We start from the raw sequence: 17,126 nt of genomic DNA on the forward strand, positions 1-17,126 counted from the left end.
AAAGCACAGGCTTTAGAATGGGGCTCTGGAGTCTCAGAGCTTGACTCCCCTCTTCCCAGCTGTTTGTCTTCTTACTTTCCTGGGCCTGTTTCTCCTCTTGTGAAATGGGTATTAGAATATTTGTGGATATTAGGTAACACATACAAGCCCTTTCATATGATGATTGACCCATAAAACTAAAAAATTGGTAGCTACCACTTGCATTAGGATGACACAAACAAAAACCTCACTTCCCCATCTTGAAGCAGGCCAGCTGACTGGGCATGGTTCAAGCCTGCCAAAGCTTAGACCCAAAGTGTGGTGAAGGCCGGGGGCTTCACCAGGCCCCTGTGTGTTGGGGGGGCCCCCCAGGCCGCCTGTGACCAGCTCTTGCCCTTCCAGGAGGCTGTGAGGAGAGGCATCCACCGCACTGTGCACGCAGGGGAGGTGGGCTCAGCGGAGGTGGTCAAAGAGGTGAGGTTGCTGGGCTGGCCTGGGGCCCCTCCCCACTTCGTCCCCACCTCGTACTGGGCTCTACTCCACTTCTCTGCAGGCTGTGGACACGCTCAAGACGGAGAGGCTGGGCCATGGCTACCGCACGCTGGAGGACGAGGCCCTTTATGCCAGGCTGCGGCAGGAAAACATGCACTTCGAGGTGAGTGGCCAGGGAGCAGGAGGAAGAGAGTAGAGAGCCCAGAGGGCCCCGGGAGCTGAAGAAGCGGGGCCAGCGTGGTAGGAATGGGCAGGGGGCGTTAAGAGCAGCCAGGTGGTGGAGATGCCAGGAGGGGGTTCACAGGACTCAGCAGCTGGGAGGCCAGTGTGGCTGCAGCAAGAACAGTGTCAGAGTAGGTGGCTCCGGCCTGGGGCACAGAGGGGCGGGGGTCCCCGTGCCAGCCACCCACCTGCTCTTCCAGATCTGCCCCTGGTCCAGCTACCTCACAGGCGCCTGGAAGTCGGACACGGAGCACGCGGTGGTTCGGTGAGGCCCAGTCCCTGGGGCCCGTTCAGTTCTGTACCAGCAAAGCTAAGGGCAGGAGGGAAGTACAGGGACTGGCACTGGCCTGGGCGGGGCCTCTTGCTAGGAAATCTCTTCAAGTCCTTGGGAAGCAGGTGCTGTTGTCCTCCACTTACAAACAAGGAGGCCAAAGCTTGATGTGTTGTGACATGAGGTAGCCCAGCTCCTAAATGGCAGGACTGGGGGCCTCTCACTCGTGCACTCTTCGGTCAGAAGGGGGGGCTTCCACGCTTCTAGATTCCGTCTCCTGGGCATCTGGAAGAGGAGTCTCTCTAGTTCATGTGGTCCCTTCTCCTGGCACCTCTGGGTGCTCCACTCTGCTCCTGATCCACCATCAAACTAGAGGCCTTGGTCCTTCTTCCAGCTGTTTTGTGACTGAGCCCTGGGAGTGGCCTCAGCCTCAGGAGGGCAAAGCCACCCTTCCCTGACCCAGGATAAGGAACAAGGGCTCTGGTGTTGTAATTACGGGGTTCCTGAGGTCAGCTTCGGGAGGGGGAGTGTGTAGTACCTGCAGAGCCCGGCACATGGGGATACAGCCTGTGGGCTGGAGAAAGATTCACAAATCAGCTACACAGATATGGTGGTTGGAGAAGTGACAGCCTCAGGAGATGGTGGATGGAGCGAGAAGGCCTAGGAGAGAACCCAGGACAGTGACACTGAAGGGGACAGACAGAAGATACTGGCCTGAGAAATCCAGAGAAAGGGTTCTAAGAATAGCTGACAGTATAAAATCCTGGGACACAAGTCGAGTAAGAGCCACTGCACTTCAACAGAGGGTGGTGATCTGGGCTTGTGCCAGGAGCCCTTTCCATGGGGTGGTGGTTGAAGAGTCCATCCCAGTGGGATTGAGGGTGAAGGGGGAACAGATGACTCTCCCAGGATGTCGGCTGTGAAGGTGAAGGCTAGAGAGGGAGGTAACTGAGGAGGGGCTGCTTGTTTGGCCTCCCCAGGCCCCCATTCCACCTGTTCCTCTTCTGCCTTTGCCTGGCTCTGGCCCACTCAGATGGGTTCGAGTCTGAAGATGCTAGTTACGTGGCATCGTGCAAGTCACCCGAGTTCTGTGAATTTTCTTCCCCTGTACAGCAAGCGGCGCGGGGTGGGGGGCGGGGTGCTGCAAGGCTTAAGGCTGCGGTGACTATTCACTGGAGTAAGTGAACACAGGTGGCTCTTCCCTCACCTCCAGGCTCAAAAATGACCAGGCTAACTACTCACTCAACACGGATGACCCACTCATCTTCAAGTCCACCCTGGAAACGGATTACCAGATGACCAAACAGAGCATGGACTTTACCGAGGAGGAGTTTAAGAGACTGGTGAGTGGCCGTGAGTCCTGAGGGCCTTGACCCGGACCTGTGTGTGAGGCCTGCAGGCCTTGGTTAGGGCCTGCAACCTCTGGAGATCAGGGGGGAGTTTGCCTCACTGGGCCAAGCCAAGCCAGACCTAGAGTCAGGTGGCTTCTATGGACAAGCTCTCAGACTGGCATGCCGAGCTAGGACCAGGTTTTTCTGGCTTTGCTTGCATGGAGTGCCTGCAAAGATTCCTTTAAAAGCTGTCGACTCTTTCTCCGGAAAGGTGTGCTCAGCTATAAAATTCTATACACATTTCTCAGGCCATTCATAGATGCCAGGCTGAGCCCTTGATTTTAGGAGTTTTGATACCCCAAATCTGTCCCTGCAGGAATCTCTGGCCCTACATATCCCACCCAGTCTCCCAATTTCTCCAACTTCCTTCTCCCATCACGGTGTCATGTCTTAAAGTGTGTCATCACTTTAAGAACACTGAACCTCATGGTCTCTGCTCTGGCACTTGCTGCCATGTGACACCGGACACGTCCTTCCCCACTCTAAGCTTAATCAATTGCTCATGCTCATTGAAGAGGATGGCTCATCACTCGATTGCCAAGGGCTTTCCTCCATGCTCTCTGGTTTCATATTATCTGCCATTCTGGCCCTTCTAGAACATCAATGCGGCAAAGTCTAGTTTCCTCCCAGAAGATGAAAAGAAGCAGCTTCTTGATCTGCTCTATAAAGCCTATGGGATGCCATCTTTGGATGCTGCAGGTATGTTCCTGGCTGAGCTTCTGGGCTGTTGATTTGCCTGGGCTGCAGCCTGGCTTTCTGTGGAATTTCCTACAAGAAGCCCTCCCTTGCTGTGTGGCTCTAGCTGATGGTGCCTCACTAGATCCCCTTACCTTCTAATGCCATCTTTAGGCTGGTCTCGGGGGAGACTTTCCAAAGCTCAGTCTCAAAGGTCTTGGCAACCTGGGTCATCTTCATGTCTGTCTAAAGCCAAGGGTGGGGGAGCTGGGCCCAGGTGCTCAGTTCCTCTCCTGCCTTCCTGTGTGATGCTGGCAAAACATTCCCTTGCTCTAAGCCTTAGTCTTCCCATCTGCAGAAAGGGGTTCCTCTCTTGCTCTGATGTTCTGGGAATCTTCTACATCCTGGGTATTGGTAGGTGCTAACCTTTGTGTCTCTGACCTGTCAAGCAGGGCAGCATCCCTGAAGACATCATGGCCACCTCTCCAAGCCCTCCCCTGTGGATGGAGCCTCCTCAATTCTCTGGGGTTGAATGACACTTACCTTTACTTTTTCAAGAAAGACGATGATGCCTATAGTCAACTTCTGCTGCTCTTGAAGCCATGTGCCTGTTTCTATACACAGGAATACCTCGGCACACCACATCTCTCCTGACTACGGGCTAGAGTCTGGTTGAATCTGAAACCTCCCTCCTATAGTGACGCATGCTGAAAATCTGGTGCTCAATAAAGAAGCCAATGGCTGGTATTGTGCAGCAACTGTGGTTTTTGGGCAGAGTGAGAACAAAAGGAGTCTCTGGGCTCCCAGACTTGGGCAGCCTCCTCAGTGGCGGGTCCTGAGATCTGGTGTGGGGGCTGTGACGGGGAGGCTAGAGCTTCTAAGGCTGGGGGCAAAGACGGGACCATAGTCTGCCCTCCCTCCAGAAGAAACAAAGCTTCTCTTGAAGAGTGAATCTGCTTAAATGCTCCCTCTTAGCCCCCTCCCACTGTAGGTTTTAAGGGCTGGGCCTGTCCATGTGGGCAAATTGAGTTGTGGACTGGGGTGAGTGAGAGGGACAGCTGGAAGAAGACTCATCAGGCACCAGGCCAAGAAGAGTGCCAGGCTCTGGAAGACTGACCTCTTCTCAGGTACTTCCTGCACTGAAGCCCAGGGCAGTGACGGATCCCAGCTAACTGCAGACTTGGGAAAACCAGGCCCACCCCTACTTTTGCTGTTTAAAGGAGAAATTGTAAACCAGTCACACAAATCATCAGCATTTATTTCCTGGGTCCTAAGTGTCACTTATCTTGGTAGAAAGGGCAAAGAGTTGGTCAGACAGATATGAGCACAAAACCCCTTCCCTAGAAATGGATCTGTGGAGCTCCATGAGGGGACGCAGAGCTGCATAGAAGGTCGGTTTAGCTTATAATGCCTCCCCCGCCCCCCACCCCCCCAAAAAAGCCAGCTCTCTCCCTCTCTGCTGAAAAAAGGTTTAAAGTTTTTAAAAAGTTTAAAAGTGTTTTTTAAAAAAGGGATGTGAAGATCTTGACCCAGAAGGTTGGGTTTGGAAAGGGGGGCAGAGCTGGACTGTGGCTGTTGCCCAGGCCACCTGTGGAGATGCGCTCTTGAGGGGGCTGCTCACTCAGGTGCCTGCTGAATAAATAACACCCCACAGCTACAGGGCCTCGAAAGTGTACCTGGGCACAGTGAGGAGGAGGTGGGCCAGTGCAGCCTGAGGGTGCAGGTGGAGGGCTTGCCCAGGGCAGGGGCCACGGTGGCCTCTGGGGGTGCCTTTTCACTCTGGCCTGGCCTGCTTGGGACAGGGGCTCAGAGAAGAGACTGCCAGGCCAGTGCCAGGGCTCCCTGTCCTGGTGAGGACAGCAGGTCTCTTTTCCATCCTCCATGGGCAAAGTCCGACTCAAGACGAGGTGGTCCCATCGCTGCTCTCGGGCTGGTTGCTAGCTTCCTTGTCTGGGGTGCCCACTTCTGTCTGTCCTTCTGGAGAGGAGAGAAGAGGAGCATATACACAAACGTAAAGGATAGAAGGCCATCTGGAAGGGCCCAACCAAAGTGGATGAGCCCTGGGGCGCAGGACAGGAGCTGGAGTACAGGTGGTGGTGGCCAAAGGGGCCTTTAGCCTGGCCTCTAACACGTTACTGTTTACAAAGAAAATGCGTGTGGTGCTACTAAGGTCAATGCAAGGCCAGGATCACGGAGGAGGATAGCTACAAGCCTCGGTGAAGGGCTGTTGAGCGTTAGGTTTGTGTGGGTTCTTCAAAAGGAGAGGGCAAATGTGAAGGTTGCTCAGTGGGGAACCAAGGTGTGGCTGAGGCAGGGCCCAGGGCTGTTTCACTTTGCTGTGTCCTTACCAGACTATCCCCACCCTCCCGCTAGGGCCTCTGTCTTGCATCCTCAGACTGAGCCCTACACTGACTGAGGCCGAGGACCACACCCTGTCCTGAGCTCCAGAGGCTGTGGACTGGCAGGCACTTTACCATGCAGTCCACACAGCCTGGAGTGATTAGGGTCATGACATGGATGAGAAGAGCAGGCTCAGAGAGAAGCAGTGGAGGGAGCCAATGTCTTTTTCACTGACTAACTTCAGCCACAAAGCAGCACACTCCAGGGTTTCTAAGGGCCAGCTGTCCTCGACACTGCCTCATTCTGCCCCTGTAGCAGTGCGAGCAGCTGGCAGTGAGTGGTGCAGCCAGAACCGGATACCTGGCGCCTGCCCCCATCACGACTCCCTACCCTGGGGTGGCACCTGTAGCAAAAGCTTGGGCCCAGAGAGGCCTTCTGGCCCTCCAGAAGCCTGATAAACTAGTCTGCACTTTGGGCAAATTTCCCAACTTGTGATGTTCTATTTGACCCTGAGCTTCTTGTCCTGGCAAGCTGGAACATTCTTGTTAGATTCCCTGGTAATTTCTACTCTGCCATTTCTTTGCTGTGGGACCCCAGGCAATTTGTTTCATCTCTCTGAGCCTTTGATTCCTGACCTATAAAGTGAGGATGGTGAAACCTCCGCCCACATGTGATGGGGGTATAGGGCCTGCAGGTGGTCATCTGGCATGTAGAAGGTCTTCACCAATGGTAACACTTCCTCTGTGCCAGTCCCAGCTCTCTCTCAGTAGAGGGAAGTGTTTTGTTTTGTTTTTTAGAGAGCACGAGAGTGAGTGGGGAAGGAGGTGGAGAGGGAGAACTTTAAGCGGCTCCACACTCAGCGTGGAAACCAATGCAGGGCTAGATCTCACGGCCTTGAGATCATGACCCGAGCCAAAATCAAGTTGGATGCTTAACCAACTGAGCCACCCAGGGGCCGTGGAAGAGAAGGTTCTTGAGCACTTTCGTCACCAACCAGTACCCTTGGGACTCACTCCCTTGAGCTAGTTTCAGGGCACACCTTAAAATGTTTCATGGTTACGTACTGCTGGGCAGTGTACTCCTTTTATGTCTTATCTGTTGTTTCATTATTACGTACTGCTGGGCAGTGTACTCCTTTTATGTCTTATCTGTTTCATTATTAGGCAAAGTAAGGAAACCTTTGCGCTCCCCACATAAGAGATACCAGGGAAGGCAAAGGTTGGTGTATGCTCTGCTTAGCGTTAACAAACACCAGCAGGCCACAGACTTGGGAGGACTGGGCAGCCAAGCCTTTAGGACAGGCCAAAGCCATGCCTCGCCTTCCATCTGGGTAGGCATCTGCCTCCTGGGCTGTATTAAGCAAACAGATTCTAAGCCGGGCCTCTATAAGCCCATAGGCTCACTCCCTCAGTGAGTCTGGGGGACTGAGCACAGCCCCCAGGTCTGCCTGTGGAAATCACTCGGTGCAGGGCCCAAGGCAGCTTACAACTCTAGCATGAGTGCTTCACTTCCTTGCAGTGAACATTGTTCCTTCCCCAGGTCCCCTTTTTAAATGTCTGTCATCCCAGCAGGCAAATGTCCTAGACCCAGAGGACCCAGAGACTTGAGGGATTCCAAATTAGAGAAAATAGGTATTCAAAAGGCCTGGGTCCATGGAAGAGTGGCTACCACTGCAGAGGTAGAGGGGGACAGAAAAGTTTAGCAGAGCTGAGGATAAGGGTGCAGAAGCTCTGAGCAAGGCCTCTGGCTGCACGCCCAGTGTGGAAGTGAGGCAGGCTGGTCAGTGAGTAGCCATTGACTAGGCAACTTCTCCAACCTGCCAAATGCCATGTACCATGTGCATAAGACAAAGATCCAGGTGAGAGAAGCCCACAGCTTGGGGGAGGGGTGCTATGCTAAATGGGATGATGGGGGTGGCTGGTAGCAGAGGTGCCACCTCCTGCTTGTGGTCAGGGAAGGTTTCTCAGCAGAGAACAGTCTGGTCTCTAAGAATGAGACAGGTGAGCCAGGTGAGGGGAGCCCGAGGGAGCAGTGTGTTAAGGTCCACAGGGGTTGAGAAACACATGTGCTCTCCTCTGGCTGGGTCAGAGGCAGCAGGCTGAGGTAAGCCGTGAGGAGTACAGGCCACAGGAGGGAGGGTTGACATTATCACTGGACAAGGGAAGGGATATGGGGTGTGCTTCCTTCGGCAGGGTGCTGTTCTGTGTTAATTTACTGGTGATCCTGAGCAAGCCACCCAGCCTCTTGGGCCTGTTGGTCCATCTATAACAGTAGTGGGTTGAGTCCATTTCTCCACAGTGTGCTCTATACTTCGTTCTGGCCAATAAGCACCAAGGGCACTAGATTGGAGACTACATTGGGGGTGGGGTGCAGGATTAGACAGTGGCCCTCCAGGACAGCTCTGTGGGAGACACCTGGAACCCTATAGTTGCAGTCTGCTGTGAGAAGTGACACAGACATCACCCCTGAGGAGCTATGGGGACAGGGAGGAGAGGGCTCTACCCAGTGCAGGAGGGTCAGGGAAGGCTGCTCAGAACAAAGTCCCAGGGCTGACCAGTGCACTGAGCAGAGGAGGTCCACTAGGACAGGAAGGGAAGGACAAATTCCCCAGGCACTATGGGGGTTGCTGGCTGCTATTTCCCTCATTTGTTCAGGCAGCCTGTGGCTTCCAAGCAGCTGCTCTCCTGGAGCTCACATTCAAACTCATGAAATCTTGTCATTCAATCAGTGTCAGGGCAGGCCCCTCTGAGCACCTAGTAGGAATTCAGCCATAGGACAGGTGGGAAGGTTTCAGCAGAGGAAACCATGACACAGATGGCTCTGGGGAGAGCATGCCTGTGCCTTGACAGACCAATGGTGGGAATGGGGTGAGGATAGAGAGACCCCCAGTTAAATCTGAGAGGAGGGCAGGGCTTGGTCACACCGTAGGGTGCTGTGACAACTCCTGCTTCAATATGAGTGTGACGGGGCTTGGGGTAGAGGCATGATAGGACAGGATGGTTTGAAGAAGCCTGCTGGCAGCTGGCTAGCTGGTGGGGAGTGGTACAGGGAGGCCAAGTGTGTGGGCCATGAGTGAGCCAGGTAGGGGTTCTGGGTGCTGAGGGTAGAGGGACCTGGGATGTGTCTGGGAAGGGAACTGGCAGTACCTGTGGATGCTGTGGATGGAGGTGGTGGGGAGGAAAGGGAGGGGCCCAGGATGCCTGGCCAGACAGTTCTCAGGGCCTGAGACACTGGTACCCTCCAGCCTAGAAACTGGTTAGCCTCTTGGCCATTGACCATGAGACTGGGGCCTGATTTAAAGTGAGTAGTCTAGGACTTGAAGGGCAGCCCCAGAGCCTGGAAGAGGGACTCGTGAGCAAGAATGAAGACCCATGCATTCTGACCTGCTCCCTCAAGTGTCAGCTCGCCCATGTCTCCAGCCAGCTTCCTCACGCTCACAGCCTCGGAATCCCCCTGGATGTCAGGGACCGCGTTTCGACGGCCTGTCCGGTCACAGGAAATGAAATCTGAGTAGGAGGACTCAACCTCCATCATGCCTGTCGCATTGCTCCTCAGACCTGTGGGAACAGGGGCAGAGGGACAGGTGAGTCCAAGTGCATCCCAAAGCAAAGACTCCGCTTTGGCCCCCAGCATGGATGTCTTTTGACAAAACGATAGTTTTTGCTTTGATCATTGAAGACAAAATACAGAAGAGTATGAAGAACAAAATAAATCACCCATAATTTCACAGCCAAGAAACTACTATCAATAGTTTAAAAAACATCCTTTGTCTTTCCTCTAAAGTTACTGAAAAATATCTAGTACTGGCTACGTGCTGTAGATGCAGCCGTGAACATATCAGCCAGTCTCAGCCCTCAAGGAGCCAGCAGTCTTCTGGGGGCCATAACAAATTGCCTAAATCACCCAAGGGACTACCAGTGTTCAGGGATTCCAGGAGGAAGGCAGGGTGCTGGAGTGACTTACCTGGGTCTGACCAAGGCTGGGGATCAGGAAGCAACATTTTAGATGAGCTCCAAGAAGACTTGTTATCTAGACAAGGAGTTGAGGGGAAGAGCATCTACGAAGGCTAAGGAGAGTGAAGGGTATTGTGGGATGCAAGAACCAAAAGAGCCATGGGCTGGATATGCTGACCGAGGGCGCAGGGACACCAAGGATGCTGCTGAGATAGGAAGGGGCCAGATCACATCTGTAAAGGTCACTAAAGATCATATCTGCACTTTCAAAGATGACTCTGGCACCTGGGTTGAGCAGGGCCCAGAAGTGGGCAAGTTGTGGGCTCCTGAAGGTCAGGTGTAAGAAGATGGTCAGTGGAGGAAGGAGGAGGTAGTGGTGCAGATTCTAGATTACCTTGGAGGTTAAATCAATAGGACCTGGTATCTGACTGGTGGGGAAGTGAACTTTCTGATCCAACTAAGCTGAAGTGTAGTTTACTAAGATGAACAGCAGAGGAAAATTTTGGGGCATGATGGTGAGGTGAAGATTAAGAGTTCTATCTGACCACACCAACTTGGAGATGCTTGTGAGCCCTGTAGGGGGAGATGCAGAGTAGGTGCGTGGAGTTAACGGCCTAGAACTCACAGAGAGATGGGGGATGGTATGGGGAAGAAAGGAAATTAGAAGTTACTGCTACAGAGATGATTAAGAGCTCTACTGGTTGATAATACAGCCTACAGAGAGAAGAAAACCACATATATAAAGAAGAGCCATATATATTTGAAAACATCGGGGACGGGGCGCCTGGGTGGCTCGGTTGCGCTCTCAATCTTTTAAAAAAAATCGGGGTTCATACTGTATTTTATAGCCTCCTCCGTAGAATATTCTAGAACATGTCATTAAGGTTCCCTCTAGATGAGTTTTGTACACAGGTACTTGGATGTACCAAGATTTGATCAGTCCTCTAGAAATGAACATAGAGGTGTTTCCAATTTTCTACCATTATAGACAGTACAAGATCTTTATGTAAATCTCTGTGCCTAGCTCTAGTTATTTTCTTAGAGTACATCTCTAGAAGCAGAATTGCTGGGCTAAAGAGAAGGATGAGATGATTTTTAAGCACATTGTTTAGACACATTGCCAAGCTGCCTTTGTGAATAGCATAGGTACTTATGATGACAAAAAATGAGGGGAAAATATTTTAAATTCTGCACTATTCCTATTTATATTCCCATTTGCGACACATAAGATTGCCCATTTATCTGCACCCTTGCCAACGATCAGTATTGCGATTATATAAAAAATGTTCATCTGCTAGAGGGACATGAACATTTCTCACTGAGCACCTCTGATTTTCTGAAGGCATTCAAATTATACCAGATGGACCTGTACTGATATAGCAAGGTTTCTGAGATAAACTGTTAATTGCAAAACAACACCTAAGATAGAAACTAGTTTCTGTAGGGAAAGAGCAGATATGAGGAAAAAAACTTTGTCAAGTGTGGTTCTTTGTAACTAAGTGGAACTTTTACTTCTAAGACTATTTCTGTAATGGTGGAAGTTCTTATCAGCCCAACTGCATGATGCTTTCATTAGGTGACTGACACTGGCAGAAGGTGCCTGGCGTAGGGGGCTTAGTAAGTGTGGAGAGGGAGTGAGCGTGGAAGGACGGGCTGGTCTGCCAGTATGGAGGGCTGGCCCCACATCTCCCCACAACATCTAGATCAAGACACAACTACAGAATATAGCATGGGAGAATATGAGAATGCTCTGCCCCTCTCTGGGCCTCTGTTACCCCATCCGTAAAATAAAGGCAGGGCTTGTCTAAGGCAATCCCCCCAAGCTCCAATAGAGGGTGTGCTCAGACTACTTTTCTTGGCTGCCTTGAGAGAAAGAAGTTGCCCCAGTGCTTGGTTTTCTCAGCAAAAAACAAAACAACAAACTCTCTGAAGTCCCAGATGTGGTTCCTTCTGCAGGTCACAGAAGTTTTACTTCTGCACTCTCCCTCTTGGGAAATGGCTCAAAGCTTCAGAACAGGGGACTGGCCTGTTGCAGTAACAGTAATAATAAAATTTCTGACAATTCTAATAGTAATAATAAAGGTAACAGTTACCAAGTCATTCTACACTTTCTGTACCTCACTTACTAAATTGCCACAATAGCCTTCTGAGGTCATCGAGGTGAGCTTATAACCATGACTCAGAAAGGTGGTAGGGGGATCTATCTGGCTCCTGGGCCCAGGCTCATCCTCTGTGTTACATCTGCTGCCAAGCACAAGGGACAGGCCCTGGGAAGGCCACACCACCTCCCAAGCTCTGTCTCCTCAACTTCTTTCCAACTAGGATGTTGGTTCCATAGAACAGGGTTTCACTATGCCAGACCAAAAGGCCTAATCCAGGCAGCAGAGCCAACACACTCTGGCTGCTGCATCCTTAGATTCTCGACCAGTGCCAGGCAAAGACTATGTGCTCAATAAATAGTTCTCAAATTTCTGTCTACTTATCTATCTTCCCTCCATCTCTCTTTCCCTATCTGTGGCAACTCCCAAGCGCTGCCAGGAAAGGTCTCTGTCCGTTGTAGACTACTGATATTCTTGTCCATTATCTCTAGGGTCTGACACTGTGGGATGGAGTTATAAGCTCCATCTAAAAGGTCAGCTTCTCATTGGAAGAGACACCCTAGGGCTTTGGCTCCTGCACTTGCCTAACAAAGTTACCCTGTGCAAAGAGCTGATCCTCCTAGCTCAGAGAGGGAAATGTGCCAAGTGCAAAGCCCAATCCTAGAAAACACCAATGCAGCCAGCGTGCTCTGGCTGCCTCTTCCCCATCCTCATCCTCTTGGGGAAGAGGGATTCTAAAGCTGTCTTAGGATTTAGTCTGGGGAGCCCCCTGATCCGCAGCACAAGCACACAATTTCATTTATCTTCAACATTTGAATGTTTGCTCTATGTTCTTTAAAGTCAACAGCAATGGGGAAATGAATCCTTAGAGTTGGAAACTGCATCAGAAAATGGTCATTATCAGACTGCTAACGACAGTATAAACTGCCAGAGCCTCTCTGGGGAGTGATTTGCTCAGATGCATTAAGAAACTTCAACTTTTTTCATATCCTTGAGCAGCTCAGCTCATAATAATTGATTCTAAGAATCCAAGTTGTGCATGAGGATAAATGTACAAAGATATTCATTATATTACTTACAATAGTCAAAAACTAAGATATCAAAATGAGCTCCTATATGGAAAACAGAGAAATATATACATATCTAACTAATTTACAGCCAAATGAAGTATACTTCAGGCATTAAAACATTTGTGATTTTTATTTTATTTATTTTATTTTATTTTATTATTTTATTTTAGAGAGAAAGAGAGAGAAAATCTTAGGCAGGCTTCTCTCTGCTGAGTGTGGAGCCTGAGGTGAGGTTCAGTCCCAAGACCCTGAGATCATGACCTGAGCTGAAATCAAGATTTGGACGCTTAACTGACTGAGCCGCTTAACTGACTGAGCCACCCAGGTGCCCCATGTTTCTGAATATTTTTAACAGACATGGGAAAATGTTCCCAACTGTTAAATAGAGAAAAATCTCAATGATAGCATCACATATTTAAATTACAATTAAAATTTTTTCTGTATTCTTCATAGTGAAAACATTCACTTTATTTTTAAATTATTTCATTTTTGAGTATGTGTGCATGTAATATAAAACTCAAAAAAAAAAAAAACAAAAAACCATGCATCAAAAAGAATAAAATCCTTAGAAACAGCCAGGCAGTGAAAGACTCGTACTGAAAATTATAAAATATTAATGAAAGAAACTGAAGATGACACAAACAAATGGAAAAGTATTTCCTTCCATTAATGGAAGAATTAAATTGTTATTGTTAATTGTTAAAATTCCATACTACCCAAAGCAATCTATAGCTTCAACGGAATCTCTATCAAAATACCAACAGCATTTTTCACAGAACTGTAAGAAATAATACTAAAATTTATATGGAACCAACAAAAGGCCCCAAATAGCCAAAGCGATCTTGAGAAATAAGAACAAAGCTGGAGGTATCACACTTCAAGATAGACAACAAAGCTGTAGTATCAAAACAGTATGGTACTGACACATAAAACAGACACCTAGATCCTAATGGAACAGAATAATGAGCCGAGAAATAAACCCATGCTCACATGGTCAATTAATCTACAACAAAGAAGGCAAGAATATACACTGGGGAAAACAGTCTCTTCAATAAATCGTGCTGGGAAAACTGGGCTACTTTCTTATACCATACACCAAAATAAATTCAAGATAGATTAAAGACCTAAATGTATGATCTAAAATCATGAAACTCCTAGAAGAAAACAGGCAGTAATCTCTTTAACACTAACCATAAGCGACATTTTTCTAGGCATGTTTCTTTTTAAGGCAAGAGAAACAAAAACAAAAACTATTGGGACTACATCAAAATAAAAAGCTTTGCACAGAGAAGGAAACCATCAATGAAATAAAAAGGCAAACCTACTGAATGGGAGAAGATATTTGCAAATGATATATCTGATAAGGGACTAATATCCAAAATACAAAAAGAATTTATATAGCCCAACACAAAAAAAAAAAACCCATAAATAATCTGATTAAAATGGACAGAGGAAAAAAAAAACAAAAAAAAAATGGACAGAGGAGCTGCATAGATATTTTTTCCAAAGAAGACATACAGATGGCCAACAGGCACATGAAACGGGTGCTCAATACCACTCATTATCAGGGAAATACAAATCAAAACCACAATGAAATATCACCTTAAATCTGTCAGAATGGCTAGTATAAAAGACAAGAAATAATAAGTATTAGTGAGGATGTGGAGAAAAAGGAACCTTTATGCACTGTCAGTGGGAATATAAATTGGTATAGCCACTGTGGGAAACAGTTATAGGGGTTCCACAAAAAATTAGAAATAGAATTACCATATGATCCAGCAATTCCACTACTGAGTATTTACCCAAAGAAAATGAAAACACTAATTTGAAAAAATACACGCCCTCCTAAGTTTGTTGCAGCATTATTTTTTTTTAAAGATTTTATTTGTGCATTTGAGAGAGTAAGCGAAGAAGCAGGGGGAACAGCAGAGGGAGAAGCAGGCTCTCCACTGAACAGGGAGCACAATGCAGGGCTTGATCCCATGACCCCAAGATCTTGATCTGAGCTGAATGGTTAAGCAGATGCTTAACCAACTGAGCCAACCAGGTACCCTGTTTATTGCAGGATTATTTACAATAGCCGAGATATGGAAGCAACCCAAGTGTCTGCATGGGTGAATGGATAAAGATGTGGTATATGTATACAATGGAGTATTCTTTCATCATAAATAAGGATATCTCGCTATTTGAGACAACATGGATGGACCTAGAAGGTGTCATGCTAATAAATGAAATAAGTCAGAGAAGGGAAAGACAAATACCCTATAATTTCACTCACATGTAGAATCTAAAAAATAAAACAAGTGAATAAACAAACAAACCAAAAGCAGAAACAGGTCTATAAATACAAAGAACAAACTGATGGTTGCCCCAGGGGAGGGGGGCAGTGGATGGGCATAATGGGTGAAGGGAAATGGAACACACAGGCTTCCAGTTACAGAATGATTAACTCATGGGGATAAAAGGTACAGCATAGGGAATACAGTCAATGACAGCATTGCAGTGAACACAGTGCAAGGTATAAACTTGTCAAATCACTATACTGTACAGGTGAAACTAATGTAACACTGCATGTCAACTATACTTCAGATAAGAAAGGGAGAGAGTGAAAGAACGAACAAACTTGCAAAAGGCAACAAAGCTAGAAAGCGGGGCTACTCCTGGTGCAGTGCTTTTGCATATATTGCAACTGTGGGTTCATTCCTGTCTCATTTGCCTGGACTTCAATAATGGACTTTAATAATGTCCACAGAGGCAGTCACTTCAGAGAGAGAGGCTGGTAACAATGTAGAGACAAGTTGTTCAATAAGAAAAAAACTGGTATAGGTAACTTTAAGGGTCCACAGGTAGAGCTCAAAATTAGACCAGCAAAACCTTGTGTGTATTATATTGTTAGACAATTATTTCTGCTTCAAAGATGTATAATTAAATATACACACTTAAATTCCATATCCAGAAAATAATAAGACCCAATATACTGTCCTCTAAAGTCATATCTTCACCACGTGAAGACAAAGGCTTCCTGGTTTCATCTTCCACTTAAATCTCAAATATAGTTACAAATTCAAATTAAAACTAAGTTCAGATTTCATATTGAAGTCAGTACCATGGAAAGAGATTTTAAAATGCACGTAATACCCATGTGAAAATACTCTGAAAAGTGTAACATGTAACATAAAGCTTAAAAAATTAAAAAACAAAAACAAAAACCCAAACCTCAAAAGTTGTTTTTTATTGTTTTTTTTTTCATTTAAAAATGTATCCTGGAAACAATTCCAGATCACCCTGAAGCCACAGCACTGATTACCAATCAAAATGTGAGAAACCCAAAATTCTTTATAGCTAAAACTTTTTTTTCTTTTTTTCATTGACTGTATGGTATACTGCTGTCTCTGCTGTAGACCGATTACTTCCCTCTTGATGGACTTTGGGGTTGTTTCTTTTTTTTAAGATTTAATTTTTTAAAAATAATCTCTATACCCAGTGTGGGGCTTGAACCCACAACCTCAAGATCAAGAGTCACATGCTCTACAGACTGACCCAGCCAGGTACTCCTGGGGTTGCTTCCATAAGAGAATTGCCACATTAAAGGATCTGTGGATGGGAAAGGGGTGGTGAATAGACACCACCAAAATCTGCCTCTACAAAGGTTATTTCCCATTGGATATATATGAGGAACACTTTCTTTTTTTTCTTTTTTCTTTTTTTTAAGATTTTATTTATTTATTCATGAGAGACAGAGAGAGAGAGAGAGGCAGAGACGTAGGCAGAGGGAGAAGCAGGCTCCATGCAGGGACCCCGATGCGGAACTTGATCCTGGGTCTCCAGGATCACACCCCAGGCTGCAGGAGGCGCCAAACCGCTGCGCCACCGGGACTGCCCAAACTTTGTTTCAATACACCCTCATCAACATCCTCATTTCTCCGCCCTCTGTCTGAAGGGTGAATGAAACAGTAACTGGTTCTTTAGCTTATACTGTTCCTGTGAGCAAAGCTGACCATCTTTCCATGTCTATTTCTTTTTCTGTACACTGTTTATTCAAATCCCTTTGCCTATTTTTCTACTGGATTATAGCTTTTTTTAAAAATTGATTTGTAGGAATTTACATATAAAGGAAATTAGTCTTTTTACTGTATGAGGAATTACAAGTATTTTTTACTTGTCATTTGTTCTTTGACTTTATTTTTGGCATTTTTTCCCCATGCACACAATTTTTCTATTCACGTGATCAAGCTGATCCATATTTTATTTTATGGCTTCTAGGTTCTGGATCACTCTCAGAAGATCATGCTCAGAAAAGTTTTTCCCATTCTGAGATTAGTAAAGAATTCTCCCTCGTTTATTTCTTACACTTTCATGTGCATAGAAGGCCAAACTTTCTGTTTGATATAAAGGAAAAAGGAAGAAGGGAGGGAGGGAATATATATATTGCATACGGTATATCTGGAAAAACAGAGAAAGTGCTTGCCCTGGGGACAGTGTCTGGGTGCTTATGCCTTTTCCTTTGTACCTTTTGAGGTTTGGGTTTTTGTTTTTTAATTTTTTCATGACTTTATTTTTCACACTGAAGTCTCTGATCTGGAGTTTAAGGTATGAGCTAGAGATCTACCTTAATTACTTTCTTCACTGACCTC

The 17,126-nt window shown here is 47.2% G+C and overlaps 2 protein-coding genes across 17 annotated transcripts in view; one reads left to right on the top strand and one right to left on the bottom strand.

Moving 5' to 3' along the window:
* The window catches only part of ADA (adenosine deaminase), a 34,897-nt gene extending 31,120 nt beyond the window's left edge, over positions 1-3,777 (top strand). For 2 of the 8 annotated variants that reach the window (XM_072735758.1, XM_025998740.2), the window contains 6 exons: positions 382-453; positions 533-634; positions 894-958; positions 2,178-2,307; positions 2,952-3,054; positions 3,480-3,777. In XM_072735758.1, coding sequence (XP_072591859.1) covers positions 382-453; positions 533-634; positions 894-958; positions 2,178-2,307; positions 2,952-3,054; positions 3,480-3,496 — 489 coding nt within the window. In that variant the 3' untranslated portion in view covers positions 3,497-3,777. The remainder of the gene's footprint in view (positions 1-381; positions 454-532; positions 635-893; positions 959-2,177; positions 2,308-2,951; positions 3,055-3,479) is intronic. The other 6 variants (XM_025998738.2, XM_072735761.1, XM_072735759.1 and 3 more) reach the window with 3 other exon arrangements.
* Positions 3,778-4,267: 490 nt separating this feature from the next.
* The window catches only part of PKIG (cAMP-dependent protein kinase inhibitor gamma), a 101,811-nt gene continuing 88,952 nt past the window's right edge, over positions 4,268-17,126 (bottom strand). For all 9 annotated transcript variants that reach the window (XM_072735769.1, XM_072735772.1, XM_072735774.1 and 6 more), the window contains 2 exons: positions 8,754-8,927; positions 4,268-5,007 (listed from right to left, as the gene is read on the bottom strand). In XM_072735769.1, the coding sequence (XP_072591870.1) occupies positions 4,928-5,007; positions 8,754-8,904 (231 nt within the window). In that variant the 5' untranslated portion in view covers positions 8,905-8,927 and the 3' untranslated portion in view covers positions 4,268-4,927. The remainder of the gene's footprint in view (positions 5,008-8,753; positions 8,928-17,126) is intronic.

The sequence above is a fragment of the Vulpes vulpes genome, chromosome 14 (genome assembly GCF_048418805.1).
Source record: "Vulpes vulpes isolate BD-2025 chromosome 14, VulVul3, whole genome shotgun sequence".
NCBI classification, from domain to species: Eukaryota; Metazoa; Chordata; class Mammalia; order Carnivora; family Canidae; genus Vulpes; species Vulpes vulpes.